Source organism: Misgurnus anguillicaudatus, chromosome 7 (assembly GCF_027580225.2).
Source record: "Misgurnus anguillicaudatus chromosome 7, ASM2758022v2, whole genome shotgun sequence".
Taxonomy (NCBI): domain Eukaryota; kingdom Metazoa; phylum Chordata; class Actinopteri; order Cypriniformes; family Cobitidae; genus Misgurnus; species Misgurnus anguillicaudatus.
In genome coordinates, this window is record NC_073343.2 from 2,786,489 (window position 1) to 2,799,108 (window position 12,620).

The 12,620-nt window shown below is 37.0% G+C and overlaps 2 protein-coding genes across 3 annotated transcripts in view; both read right to left on the bottom strand.

Moving 5' to 3' along the window:
- Positions 1–1,368: 1,368 nt before the first annotated feature.
- Positions 1,369–8,514, bottom strand: kcnk13a (potassium channel, subfamily K, member 13a). The gene is made up of 2 exons (XM_055173149.2): positions 7,454–8,514; positions 1,369–2,915 (listed from the first exon to the last, which is right to left on the bottom strand). The coding sequence occupies exons 1-2, from the start codon at positions 7,782–7,784 to the stop codon at positions 2,014–2,016; spliced, it is 1,233 nt and encodes a 410-aa protein (XP_055029124.1). The 5' UTR covers positions 7,785–8,514; the 3' UTR covers positions 1,369–2,013.
- A 3,525-nt stretch (positions 8,515–12,039) lies between these two features.
- Positions 12,040–12,620, bottom strand: part of tdp1 (tyrosyl-DNA phosphodiesterase 1) — a 64,096-nt gene continuing 63,515 nt past the window's right edge. For both annotated transcript variants that reach the window (XM_055172128.2, XM_073869279.1), the window contains exon 16: positions 12,040–12,376. In XM_055172128.2, the coding sequence (XP_055028103.2) occupies positions 12,303–12,376 (74 nt within the window). In that variant the 3' untranslated portion in view covers positions 12,040–12,302. The remainder of the gene's footprint in view (positions 12,377–12,620) is intronic.

Genomic DNA, 12,620 nt, shown 5'->3' on the forward strand with positions numbered 1-12,620 from the left:
ATTTCTTTGTTCTGATGAGCACAAAGGAAGATATGATCAGTTTGTTTTCAAACATTTCTGAAATATCTTGTAAGAATTCACGAGAGTAAATGAATTTTTGGGGGGAACTATCCCTATAAGACCTAAATGACTGTGAAGTGTCTACTTCCAAAGACAGGCATTTTGACATTTTGTGTATTTAAGGCAAATAAAGCAACAAAAAATGCTCAATAAGCAGTGTCTGCATGCTCTGTTTGTGTTTCAACAGCTTAAAATTGCTTGTTTTTAAAACGGCAGTGTTTATAAACATGCAAACATTATGTTTTTGTGACCGAACGCACAGCAACAAAAACAAACCTCTCAACAGAGATGATAGTCCAATCTCTATCGGTTGACACATTTCTACCAGTTTAGGGGCAGATCACACAGAATGCCTGGCAGTGGCAGGCGCCTTTTTAAAATTTGTTTTCTATGGGCAGTGAGTGTGCACGGCTTATGCACGTCAAACACATCGCGTTTTTGCAGGAGTGCTGTGAGCGGCTGAACTTGAAACTCACGTCAATCGCGTTTTATGGTTGCTTCAACAACCGGAGACTGAATTGCACTCACTGTCTCCTGTGTGTTTGCGCGCCTCTTACTCTCGATCAAGGTCAGAGCAATCATGAGCAATCACTCTCTTTTTAAAGTTTCTGCTTATATGACAGTTAAAGGGATAGTTCACCCAAAAATGAAAATAATGTCATCAATGACACCCCCTCATGTCGTTCCAAACCCGCAAGAACTCCGTTCATCTTCGGAAGACAGGTTAAGATGTTTTAGATTTAGTCCGAGAGCTTGTTGACCCTTTATTGAAAATATATGTACGGTTTATTGTCCATGTCCAGAAAGGTCATAAAAACATCATCAAATTAGTCCATGTGACATCAGTGGGTCAGTAAGAATCGAAAATACATTTTGGTCCAAAAATAACAAAAATGTATTTAGCATTCTCTTTTCTTACGGTTCTGTTGTGAACCGCGTGTACGAGACTAAAGTCACGTGACTGCAGTGACGCTGCTGACGTGTTATCTGGTGTGCCCCAGCTATTTTTTGTGTGCCCGAGCTTCGTTTACAGTCTGAGGGAGACGCATGCTGTAAGTTTAAAAAAAAACCTTTGCAAACATGTTTGAGGATAACACATCATCCGCGTCACTCCAGTCACGTGACTTTAGTTCACAACAGATGCGGAAAAGACAATGCTGAATAATGTCATAATTTTTTTTATTTTTGGACCAAAATATACCTTCGATGCCTCGACACATTCCAACTGACCCACCGATGTCACATGGACTACTTTGATGATGTTTTTATTACCTTTCTGGACATAGATTTTCAATAAAGGGTCAACAAGCTCTCGGACCAAATCCAAAACATCCCAAACCGTGTTCCGAAGATGAACGGAGGTCCCACGAGCCTGGAACGACATAAGCGTGAGCCATCAATGACATTACTCTCACCTTCAACAGCTATCCCTTTAACAGCAAACCAAGTTTCAAGAGCGCCCGGAACAGCTGCCTCGGTGGTTGCCTAGCAATATAAAAAAAAACACAAAAAATGCGTTGCATATGATCGGTCCTAATCTACCAGATTATCGTCCACCCCTAGTATCGGCAGCAAATGTTTTATCGGTGCATCCCAAACAAATAATTACATGTTATCTTTGAAAAATATCCCCTGTCATAAAAAAAACTTATTCATGGAAATGTCCAACATAAGAAAGTTTGAATCAAAGGACGATGCAGCAAAGCCTCTCCAGCACCTTCACCTTAATAACATACCTGAGCTTCAGTTTTTCAATATCTCACCTTGAGAGCAGCAATGGTTATTTCAGATAGTACAGCATTCTACAGAGACACACATAATAAACTATATAATATATGGACCTACTACTTACTACATCTGTATTACAGAAGTAAGTATAGCTAAACTATGGACAGTGCAATTTGTGTTGTCATAAAGTGTTTGTTTGTGAGTTTTCCTTTGCAAAGTTTATATTTATCTCTCCATGCTTGTCTCTGCAAGCCTATTATTCATTATCCCCAAGGCCCCTACTCCTCCGGAGAATCCATTGTGTCTATTAGTTGACCCGGATGGCCGGGGGTGTCCATTGGCCGTCTCGGACAGCTGTTTCTGCATGATGGCCAGGTTGACCTTGTTAGCCGCCAGGAAGTCTCTCATGGAGATCATTTCTCCAGATAACCTACGTCCGTCCGTCTCGCTGTCGTTCACAGCGTCCGTGTCTATAGATATGTTGCGGACACGTGTCCGGGGATGTCCCGGCATGACTGCGTTCCTGCGAGGCCGGAGGGACCTTCCAGGGCAGTGACGACAAGGAATCTCAAGCTTTTTCAAGAGCCAATTGAGAACCTGCTTGATGACAATGGATATGACGTTGAAAAGGGAGTAAATGCAGCAAACACCCATCAGTATAAAGATGAAATTTCCGATACGGTAGAAGGCCTGGTTCTCATAGCTAGCCCTCTGACTGCTGACCATATCTCCAAAGCCAATGGTGCTGAACGCCACAAAGCAGAAGTATAGTGAATCTAAGTAACTCCATCCCTCGATGGAAGAGTACATAGCTGAAGCACAACAAGAGATGATTATTGCTGCTACGCAAAGAATCATCATTACACAATATACAGACGGCTTCCATCCAGCGAGACCGTCCTCGCGCCTCATTCTCCCATCGCTTGGGACCTGTCTGCTGTCGTGAGGTAAAACTCCTTTGCGTCGACGTCGGACTTCGTAGCAGAACTTCAAAACGATGGCCAGGAGCGTTATTATTCTCTCCAAGAAAAGGTTGAAAAACAAGATGGTGGCCGCACAGCCAATGAGACCGTAGAAAATAAGGAAGATTTTGCCTCCGACTGTGGCAGGTGTCGTCATTCCGAACCCTGTCAGAAGAGGAAAGGAGATTATTTTTACACATAGTTTGAGGTCTCAAACAACATCAGAGTGACTGTAAACAAACTATTTACAAGTACACTGTGTTGAGTTCCTAATTCATCTTTGCCATTTCAAACTTATTGAAATGCAAATACCAAGCGTGTTTCATTATTATTCCCAAGGATGGTTTTCTCTTTAAACAAAAGACTCAATTGAAGAGGACATCACAAAGACAAGAGCCCATTCACCTTCTCGTAAAAGATCTGCTACTGAGGGACATATCATATGGTCCGTAACTATACAAGAGATACAATAAAAACGATGACATTGTAAAATCAATGTATTTGAACGACAAATGTGCAAAACTAATTGGGAATAAGCAACACTGTTGTCCAACACTGTTATTGTTGTGACAGGCTTGGCATCGTGCGCCCTAAAAAAATAAGTCACTGGTCGCCACGGCTACATACAGGCCCTGTACTCTTCAAGACAAAAACATCAAGCTCTTGTATGTAGATGACCTGTCATCCACTCCACAGGGACTATGGCAGCACCTGGACCTGCTGGAAAACTAATTCTGAAAAAGACCAATATTTTAGTATTTCAGAAGAAATTAAAAAATCAGGAACACATATGGGTGATTCTCACGAAATCCAGACTTAGAAGGTGTCCAGTATTCAATTTTTTTAAAAAGCCCTTAAGCCAATTTTTTTGCACATATAACCATTATATTTAGAGGATTTTAAAAATATTTCCTATAGAATTATTTACATTTTGTAGATTATCATTATCAAAAATAATCATTACCGCAACATGATATTAAATATATGCATTTACAAACTAATGTTTCGGTAATGAGAACTAAAAAGTTGTCTAGGTTTTATCTGGAGAGAAAAAATAAGAACTGCTTACCTGGTAACCATCTTGAGTGTCACTTCCAACAATTTTAGTTTGGGCTTAAACAATGATTGAAAATTGTTGCGGAGGATGAGAACATTTTTCTTGGACACATTTATATTCCTTATTATTGTCTCTACATTTACCAGTGATCACCAAATACCACATGTTTCTTTACTGTAATTGTTTACAGTATAACATGCACTAAAGCTTTTTATTTTTTAGATTTTTTAATTATAAATATTTCCATGTCAAAGAACCCAAATCCAGTCATGGACACGTTGCGGTAATGAAAATTTCCCCTTAAATGTGGAAAAAACAACAAAATTGGTTTGTATGATGTCATTTGAAATCATGTGCAAAATAGTAGATGAAGAGATGTTTATAACTGCTGCTTATTTTGATACTCTTACTTTGCATTTACGTTTTTATCAAAATGTTTCATGACACCTCATAAGTCTAATTTTGCGAGAATCACCCATATATCCATTCAGCCTAGGCAGCACCACACTAGAACACACAATGCAGTATCCAGTGTTGTAGTCGGATCCAACTTGAGTCCGAGTCAAGACCAAAGATCAAGTGTCGAGTCCAGATAAAGCTGGATGTTGACTCGTTCTTTACTCAGATCGACACTCGATCTCTGGTCTTGGTCTTGACTCGCACTTGACTACAATACTGGCAGTATCCTTACCTCCGCCGGTCTGATCATCACTGCATCAACAAGTTTCAGTATGGCAGTTAATGCTCTCAAAAATAAAGCTTGATGAGCTCTATATGTCATTTTGAAAAATATGAAATGACAAATTCCAGTTTGGTGTAAAATCTTTGACAGTGTAATGCAGCCCATAGCACTGCATTGAAGTAAGGTCCCATCAAAGATCAATGCTACAAAAAATGGGACAAACATCAGAAGCCCTACAGACAGAATTCTGCAAACGAATTCTTAAACTACAAAGAAAAAGACTCAATAATGGATGTAGGGCAGAATTCGGTAGATTCCAATTGATTATTAATATGCAAAAAAGTTCCTTAAAATTCTGGAAGCATCTAAACCAAGTCCCACAGAATCATTACATTTTTTAAAGCATTGCAAACCCAAGAACTGAGAAAAGTGCCCTTAGTCAGCCAGTTAAGTGCAACTAACCCTAACCAATATCAGACTAGTCCTGCTTTTCACCTAAATATCAAAATAAATCAAATGATCAGACAATCCAAAAATACACATCTAGAACATTGGAACCAGGAAACTAAATGATAAGAGGTGGTTTCCTGGACATGGCTTTTCCAGACTATAATGCATGTTTGAGCTGCCTTCATTTAAAAACATCCTGCACTGACATACTGTATGTAAACATATATCAATGTCATTGTTGTACACAGATAGAGACTGAGATACACTTCCTTCTCCAGTGTTATCCAATTCAAATCAATAAGAGAACTCTACATAAACAAATTCATTAACTTAATAAAGATCTTTACGGCCATGACTGAAGTAGAGCAAAAAAAATAATTTTAGAAAAGGGACAAAGTGGAGCATTGGCTGATAGATATGTGCCACACCCTAAGAGACACCAGGTCAATCTGTCTAAATTAATGTTTTAGGTGTAATATGTGCACCATACTGTCCACCACAGTGACCTCTATGCGTGTTATATATATACTGTACGTTAACACTGTGATATCTAAATGTTTACAAATGTTCTAATTTGTTACACTGTGTTTGTTATAACGTTATTATATTCTTTTCTATGCTTTTTATCTTTGTTTGTACCCCAATTTCCAAGCTTTGGCAATATTATATTGTTTACAGTCATTCAAATGGAATTATATGCATGTATGTATTGGGGGAGTCTGCTGACATTGGCTTAATTTAGCACCCTCTTATATATGTTACATTATTACTACGCTCGCTAGTAGTAATCTTAGCCTCTGTATTCTGCTGCTTATGTTTACGATTTTTCTGTGTTTTCTCCTGCATCTATTGGGGCTGGGAATCGATTCAGATGTTTCAGATCGATTCGATTTGATTCACAAGCTATCAAATTGATTAATTTAGCACCCTCTTATATATGTTACATTATTACTACGCTCGCTAGTAGTAATCTTAGCCTCTGTATTCTGCTGCTTATGTTTACGATTTTTCTGTGTTTTCTCCTGCATCTATTGGGGCTGGGAATCGATTCAGATGTTTCAGATCGATTCGATTTGATTCACAAGCTATCAAATTGATTAATTTAGCACCCTCTTATATATGTTACATTATTACTACGCTCGCTAGTAGTAATCTTAGCCTCTGTATTCTGCTGCTTATGTTTACGATTTTTCTGTGTTTTCTCCTGCATCTATTGGGGCTGGGTATCTATTCAGATGTTTCAGATCCATTCGATTTGATTCACAAGCTATCAAATCGATTTTATTTTGTGTTCGATTTTCGATTCCGATTCTTGGACCGATTTTTATACTCGATTCTCGAGTCAACTCAATGATTTTAGATTTAATACAAATACTATATTTATAAAAAAGAACAGTGAACATAAGTTTACAAAGGTAATTAATAAAAGAAATTAAGAGCCACAAACCTGTCTATTAAACTCTTATTTTAGGTACACTTGGGTACATTAAAACAGAACCCATCTCTAATTTTGAAATGCATACAATTATGTTAAATACAATACAATTTCAAAGATGAAAAAATGTATGCTGAAAAGTCAGAGCAGTCTAGTGGAGAGTAATTAGATTAATGTTAATCTTACATTCAATGTTTGCGGAAATAAATATAAAAAAAAATCAATTCTTGGCCTTTGAAAATCGGTTTTGAATTGACCACGAAAAAAACAAAAAAACAAGATTAATCGAAGAAAAAAAAATAGTTTTTTGTCCAGCCCTAGCATCTATTAATGTAAAGCTGCAATGAAACAATTAAACAAAAACACAAAAAGCACTATATAAATAAAATTATATTGGTAGGTAGATAGGTGAATAGATATTAGATATTATAATAGTTATTTCTAAGGAAAGGCTTATTTCTAAAAGTAAATATGTTTCATGCATTGGCACATTGGTTTCAAGTTTTAGCTTATAAAAACTAAAACATTTTTCCCTAAATGCCCAGGGAGAAACACAGCACATCTCACAATAGTGGGGCATGTTGTCACACTAACTTGCCCACTAGGCTTATTTATAAATTATAAGGTAAACAAATTAATGTATTATAACCACTGCTTTAAAAAACAATATTAATATCCTTTTATTGAATGTATGTATGTATGTTTACCTAAAAACTACTAGCAAAATATGATTTAAACATTTTGACTGAGGAAACAGTGAATTCAAAAACATGTAATTAATTTATTGAAGTTAAATATTTAAGCTTAATTTTAAAAATTAATTGTGTAACTGCATCTTGGATATATAAAACCTTAATATTTACATATAAAGCTCGTGTGACAACTAGCCCCGGTCTCCCTACAGTATATCGGATGATTGATATGATATCATATAAGGAGGAAAGCTGTTTAATTTCTTCTTTTTTTGCGTTATAAAATATTATGTAATATAGATTTATACAACATAGCCTACTAACACATTTCATCGACGTGCATAAGTCAATTTTAAGTGATAGATTTCGTGCTTTTTTCATTCTCACCTATCGTGGAAACCAAAGTACCAACAAAATAAAAAGCTCCGGTAAAATCCCATCGAGGCCTGAGCGTGTCCACTCGTATCCCCGCCAGGTTTGCCTCTTCATAATGTCTCAAGAACTTCTCCAAATCACTTTTGTTGAGATTGTGCTTTTGGCTGAAGAGCTCAAACCTCTGAGCCCATCTTTCCTTGGCTTGCTTCTCCTTGGGATGCTCCAGTGCTGAAAACACAGCGGCTCCACACAACAGGTACAAGATGATGAAGAGCATCAACATTATAAACCTGGCATTATCTTCATTCACTGGACCTAAGCAGCAAGCGCCTCTGCATGCCATTATGTGACTACAGCTGGACAGGACTGATAATAAAGTCTCCACATCTTACATTTGACGGTGCCAGGCATGGAAACGGTGAAAACTTCCTTGTTTTTTTCCATTATTCTCCGGATGCATGTAGGCAAGACGTGCTGTAGCTATATGAGAAATGTTGAGCGATCCTCATGCCATCTTTTGAGAATTGTTTATCTCAAGTTAAAAATCCTCATTTATGTGATCGTGGGTGGATCTTTTTAGTACAGCTCAGCTCATGAGCCGCATCTCCGCTGAGATTTGCCAATATACTTCATCTGGTACATCCATCAGGGGGTCGCATTCATATGGATACCGAGCGATAGAAAATCTTTTAATATACAAATAATGCGTTGAAAACAAATGAAATGCATTTGTGCATGTACTTCCCCGTGACAACTAGCACCAGTCTATCCAATGATCGACGAATCCATAAGAAACGCGCGTGGATGTAAAGCAACTGGTTTGCGCACGAGCAAAAATAAGTTCAGTAAGCGCTTAAATGGAGTTTATGCAGCCTAAACTTATAAAAAACAGCTGGAAGAACTTTGGAGATCTTCACTGCACTGTGCGCTTCATGTTCGTAGAGAAACATCGTTAAGGAAGAGTGATAATTCCCAGAGATTGTATGAAATTCCGGGTGTTACGACGGCTGCGCGCGCCTTTCCTCGTCTATTCAGCACAAACTCGGGTTTTACTTGAAGGCTCTTGCAACATCTGCTAATCTGATCTGCGCTCAGTGGTCGGACAAAAAATAAATTGTTACCGCGAGGCGCGGACTGATACTCACCTGACGTCACATTGACCTTCATTCAGCGTATTAATATTTAAAATGCAGAAAATGCATTTTATTTAAAGGGGCAAATTTGTTAATTCTTGTACACCCTACATGAAAAGATAATGTAGTATACTTTAATAATAAACCGCAGTAAAACTTCTAGATGCTGTAGTGTTTTGAACCATACCATATACAAAAACAGTAAAATTAAATAATTTTACAGTATTTACTATAGCTGATCAATTTACTACAGTTAATAGTACAAAAGTAGTGACAGTATACTTGGTTGAAACTTAATACAGTATACTAGAGTAAATACTAAAATATACTACAGTATTATTTCATGTTGGACTGCAGCAGAAGATTATTGTTGTATGGTTAATTCTGTATTTATAAGTGACCAGACACTTTTTTTGTCTTTTTTTTGGAAATAGCTGTTTTCCTTTAAAATCTCTTTGCCTTTAAACTGATTTTATCACTGTACCATCAGACAAAGTTTTATTTCCCTGTTCTTTTTTTGTATTGCCCTAGGGCTTATATATTATTATTTGCTTCCCGGTATTTTGCAGACACTTTTATTCAAAGCTACATGTAGTGGATTCAATCTATAATTGAATCGAGACCTTTGTGTTGTTGGTACAGTATATTAATTTGAATAATAAATAAGTAGTGTATGTATTTGTAAAACACATTGTGTTATTTCTATTGTAGCAATAATACATTTTCTGTGAAGAGGATGTTGTTGTATTACAACCTAATTATTTGGATGCTATAACCATCTGTTGTATAACCCGTTTCCAGAATGCATTTTCTTTCATATTTAGGAAAGAAAAAGGTCAAAAATTGTATTAAAGGGGCCATGGCATAAGACTTTTTTAAGATGTCAAATAAATCTTTGGTGTCCAAAGAGCACATATGTGAACTTTAAGCTCAAAATACCATATGAATAATTTATTATAGCATGTTAAAATTGCCACTTTTTAGGCGTGTGGAAAAATGTGCCGTTTTGGGTGTGTCCTTTAAAATGCAAATGAGCTGATGAAATTCAAACACTGATCACAATGATGGTGGTTTGTTGCAATTAAAACTCAATTGTGCTTTTCTCTGCACTAAATGGCAGTGCTGTGGTTGGATAGTGCAGATTAAGTAAGGGATAATGTAGAGGCAGCCGGTAGTCATCGGGAAATAAGCCCCGACAGTGTGATCAGGACCCGACGCGACGCAAAGCGGAGGGTCCCGTATCACACTGAAGGGGCTTATTTCCCGATAACTACCGGCTGCCTCTACATTATCCCGCTTATTACATGGCTACTTGTCACATAAGAAAAAAAACGGACATGAATATGAATTTGAAACATTTTATTGGCATATTTGTTTTAAATTAACATTTTTATCCTTCCGCGAAACTTTGCACAGATGCATAAAATGATCGTAATACCTTATTAAGATCCTCTGCTTCATACTTGTCTGTCTCCATTTTTTTCTCTTTTAGCCAGTCTTTGAGAAGTTTTAATGCCCATTCTGTATTTTTTTGTGTGTTGGCTTCGTAGCTGTCTTGCTCTATTTTGTCAAGTCTCAGTAAGCTCTCTGTGTCTTGTCGTGGTTGTCCAGTGTTTGTCACAAGATGGCGCCAAACAGTAATCTTTATTGATCTTTATTGGAGCGGAGCGATTTTACCAGTACAAGTAGTACCGGCTATGCGTTATTACTTTGGAGTGGTTATTATTTGAAAAGAACGAACCTGCATATGTCTCAACTGACCAATCAGAATCAAGAGAATTCCAGAGAGCCGTGTAATAAGGGGTGGTATTATTATAATAAGAGCTCCTTATGACATCATAAGGAGAGCCAAATTTCAACAACCTATTTTTTCATGTGCTTGTAGAGAATGCTTTACCAAAACTAAGTTACTGGGTTGATCGTTTTCACATTTTCTAGGTTGATAGAAGAACTGGGGACCCAATCATAGCACTTAAACATGGAAAAAAGTCAGATTTTCATGCCATGGCCCCTTTAAAATATCATGGCTAATGCATTGATCATGGCAGAGATGCATTGTGAGTTATTTACACAGCGCCAATTCATTCAAGAGTAAACATTTTGTGATCCTCATATTGTGAAGGCCAGACTGCTCTGTTGTGAATTACTCTAATGCTTTGAGAGCTTTGAGGAGAGCTCTCTAATATTTATCTGATCAAAGTACAAAACCGAAAATGTCACAAATGGCTGTGTTACCAAATTCAGATTGTTCTTCCCAGTTACATACAGAAAATTTTATTTAACAATGCAGATTTAACTTTCTAGCTGTAACTATAAAGATAACAATAAATAATGGCCTATAACTAATGTGAAATAAGAAAAAATATCAGTCAACAGTAAATGTATGTATAAATATAAAGCCATTTTTGATGTAGCTTTGAAGATAAATATGAAACGACACCAAGTGTCATGTATTTTGAACATATTAGAAGCTATTAAAAAATTTACCTGGACTAGAATATGTTTGAGAAGAAACGTTCATAATCAAATAATATAAAACAGCAACTATAAGTTTTCAGCACTTCATTAAGTCCTTTTATCTGTACTTACTCTGTTATACCAAACAGAAAATGGATTTGAGATATTATCTTTCTATAAGCCTCATTTTCGCGTTTATATTTGTCTTGATTAAACTCTGTTCGTGTACTTTCCCAGTTCTCCTGTCACTCTGTGTTTATCTTTCGCGCAGCGTTAAGGACTAGTCCATTTCATTGTGAAAGAAGGGGGTGTATAGATAAACTTGAACTGAACATTTTAACTCCCATTTCAAAGTTTCAACGTATTTCTTAAGAATATTAATACAATTTACAATGCTTTTCATGATGATAAGGGTTTTATTTATGTATTTCTTTATTAGATTGGTTGGGGGCCCCCCTGATATGACCGCTGGTAGGGGGCCCCAAGCAGCCGGCTACCTATGCCTCTATGTTAAGACCGCCTCTGCCCTTTACCTGCTTTTGATTTTCCAAGATTGAAGTCTGACCGTGACTGGGTCAAAGTTGTTTCATTTGATTCTGTGTTAAATAGTGTGGTTCGTAATTTCAAAATATGTGTTCGGCGCGTCGAGTGAACCTATGTGCATCACGTGTCTTGTCAAAATAAGTGCCTGCTGCAGACGCTTCTAAAGAGTTTATGATAAAAAAGACGCTCAGGTCTGCCAGATACTTTTTAGTTTACCGTTAAGGGAGTGTCTTGCGTGTATTTTGTGAATGTGAGCATCTCTTTTATCATAAACGATTTTGACACATGTGCAGCAGGCACTTATTTTGATAAAAATACGTGATGCACATGGTTCACATGACGCAACAAACACATATTTTGAAAACACGAGCAACACACATGACACTCCGAACACATAATATGAATTTGCACCTTTCGTAAGAGCCACTGATGCATGTACATTTTTGTTAAAAACACAGACGACAGTTCATTCGAAAAAAATTTATTACACACATTTTGGTTTTACATGTAAAACATCTTTTGCCTGTTCATTTACAAAATGATAATGGAAAATGAAAATAAGGTGGACTCACCTCAACATGGCTAAAATACAGTATCTAATACACTAAATGAAACCCGTACTTCTACTATTGCTGTCACAGGTAATGAGTTCATTCAGGTGGCTGGAATACTAAAAGAGTCTGACGTCCATTTGATCTAATGCAGGTGGTCTCAAGGGTATTATCTTCTCAAGATGGTGCCCATACATTTCCATGAGTATCCGGAGCTTTAGTGTATGGAATATTCCAGATCCAAGGTTGATCTGTAAAGAGAAAAAAAAAAGATTTGAAAAAAAAGCACTTAAGTCTCAAAAACTGACCTGCTTCGGGCAGATTTCAAGCATGCACAGAACAGAAGGTTCTGACTTTTACCTTAGGGAGATCTAGCATGACCCGTGCTCAAAATACAGTACAGCTTCTGCAGTGAGTTGATAGCATCAATATAAAGCATTATGCACACAGCACTACTATATTTATTTAATAATGAACTGTAGTATATAGATAAAG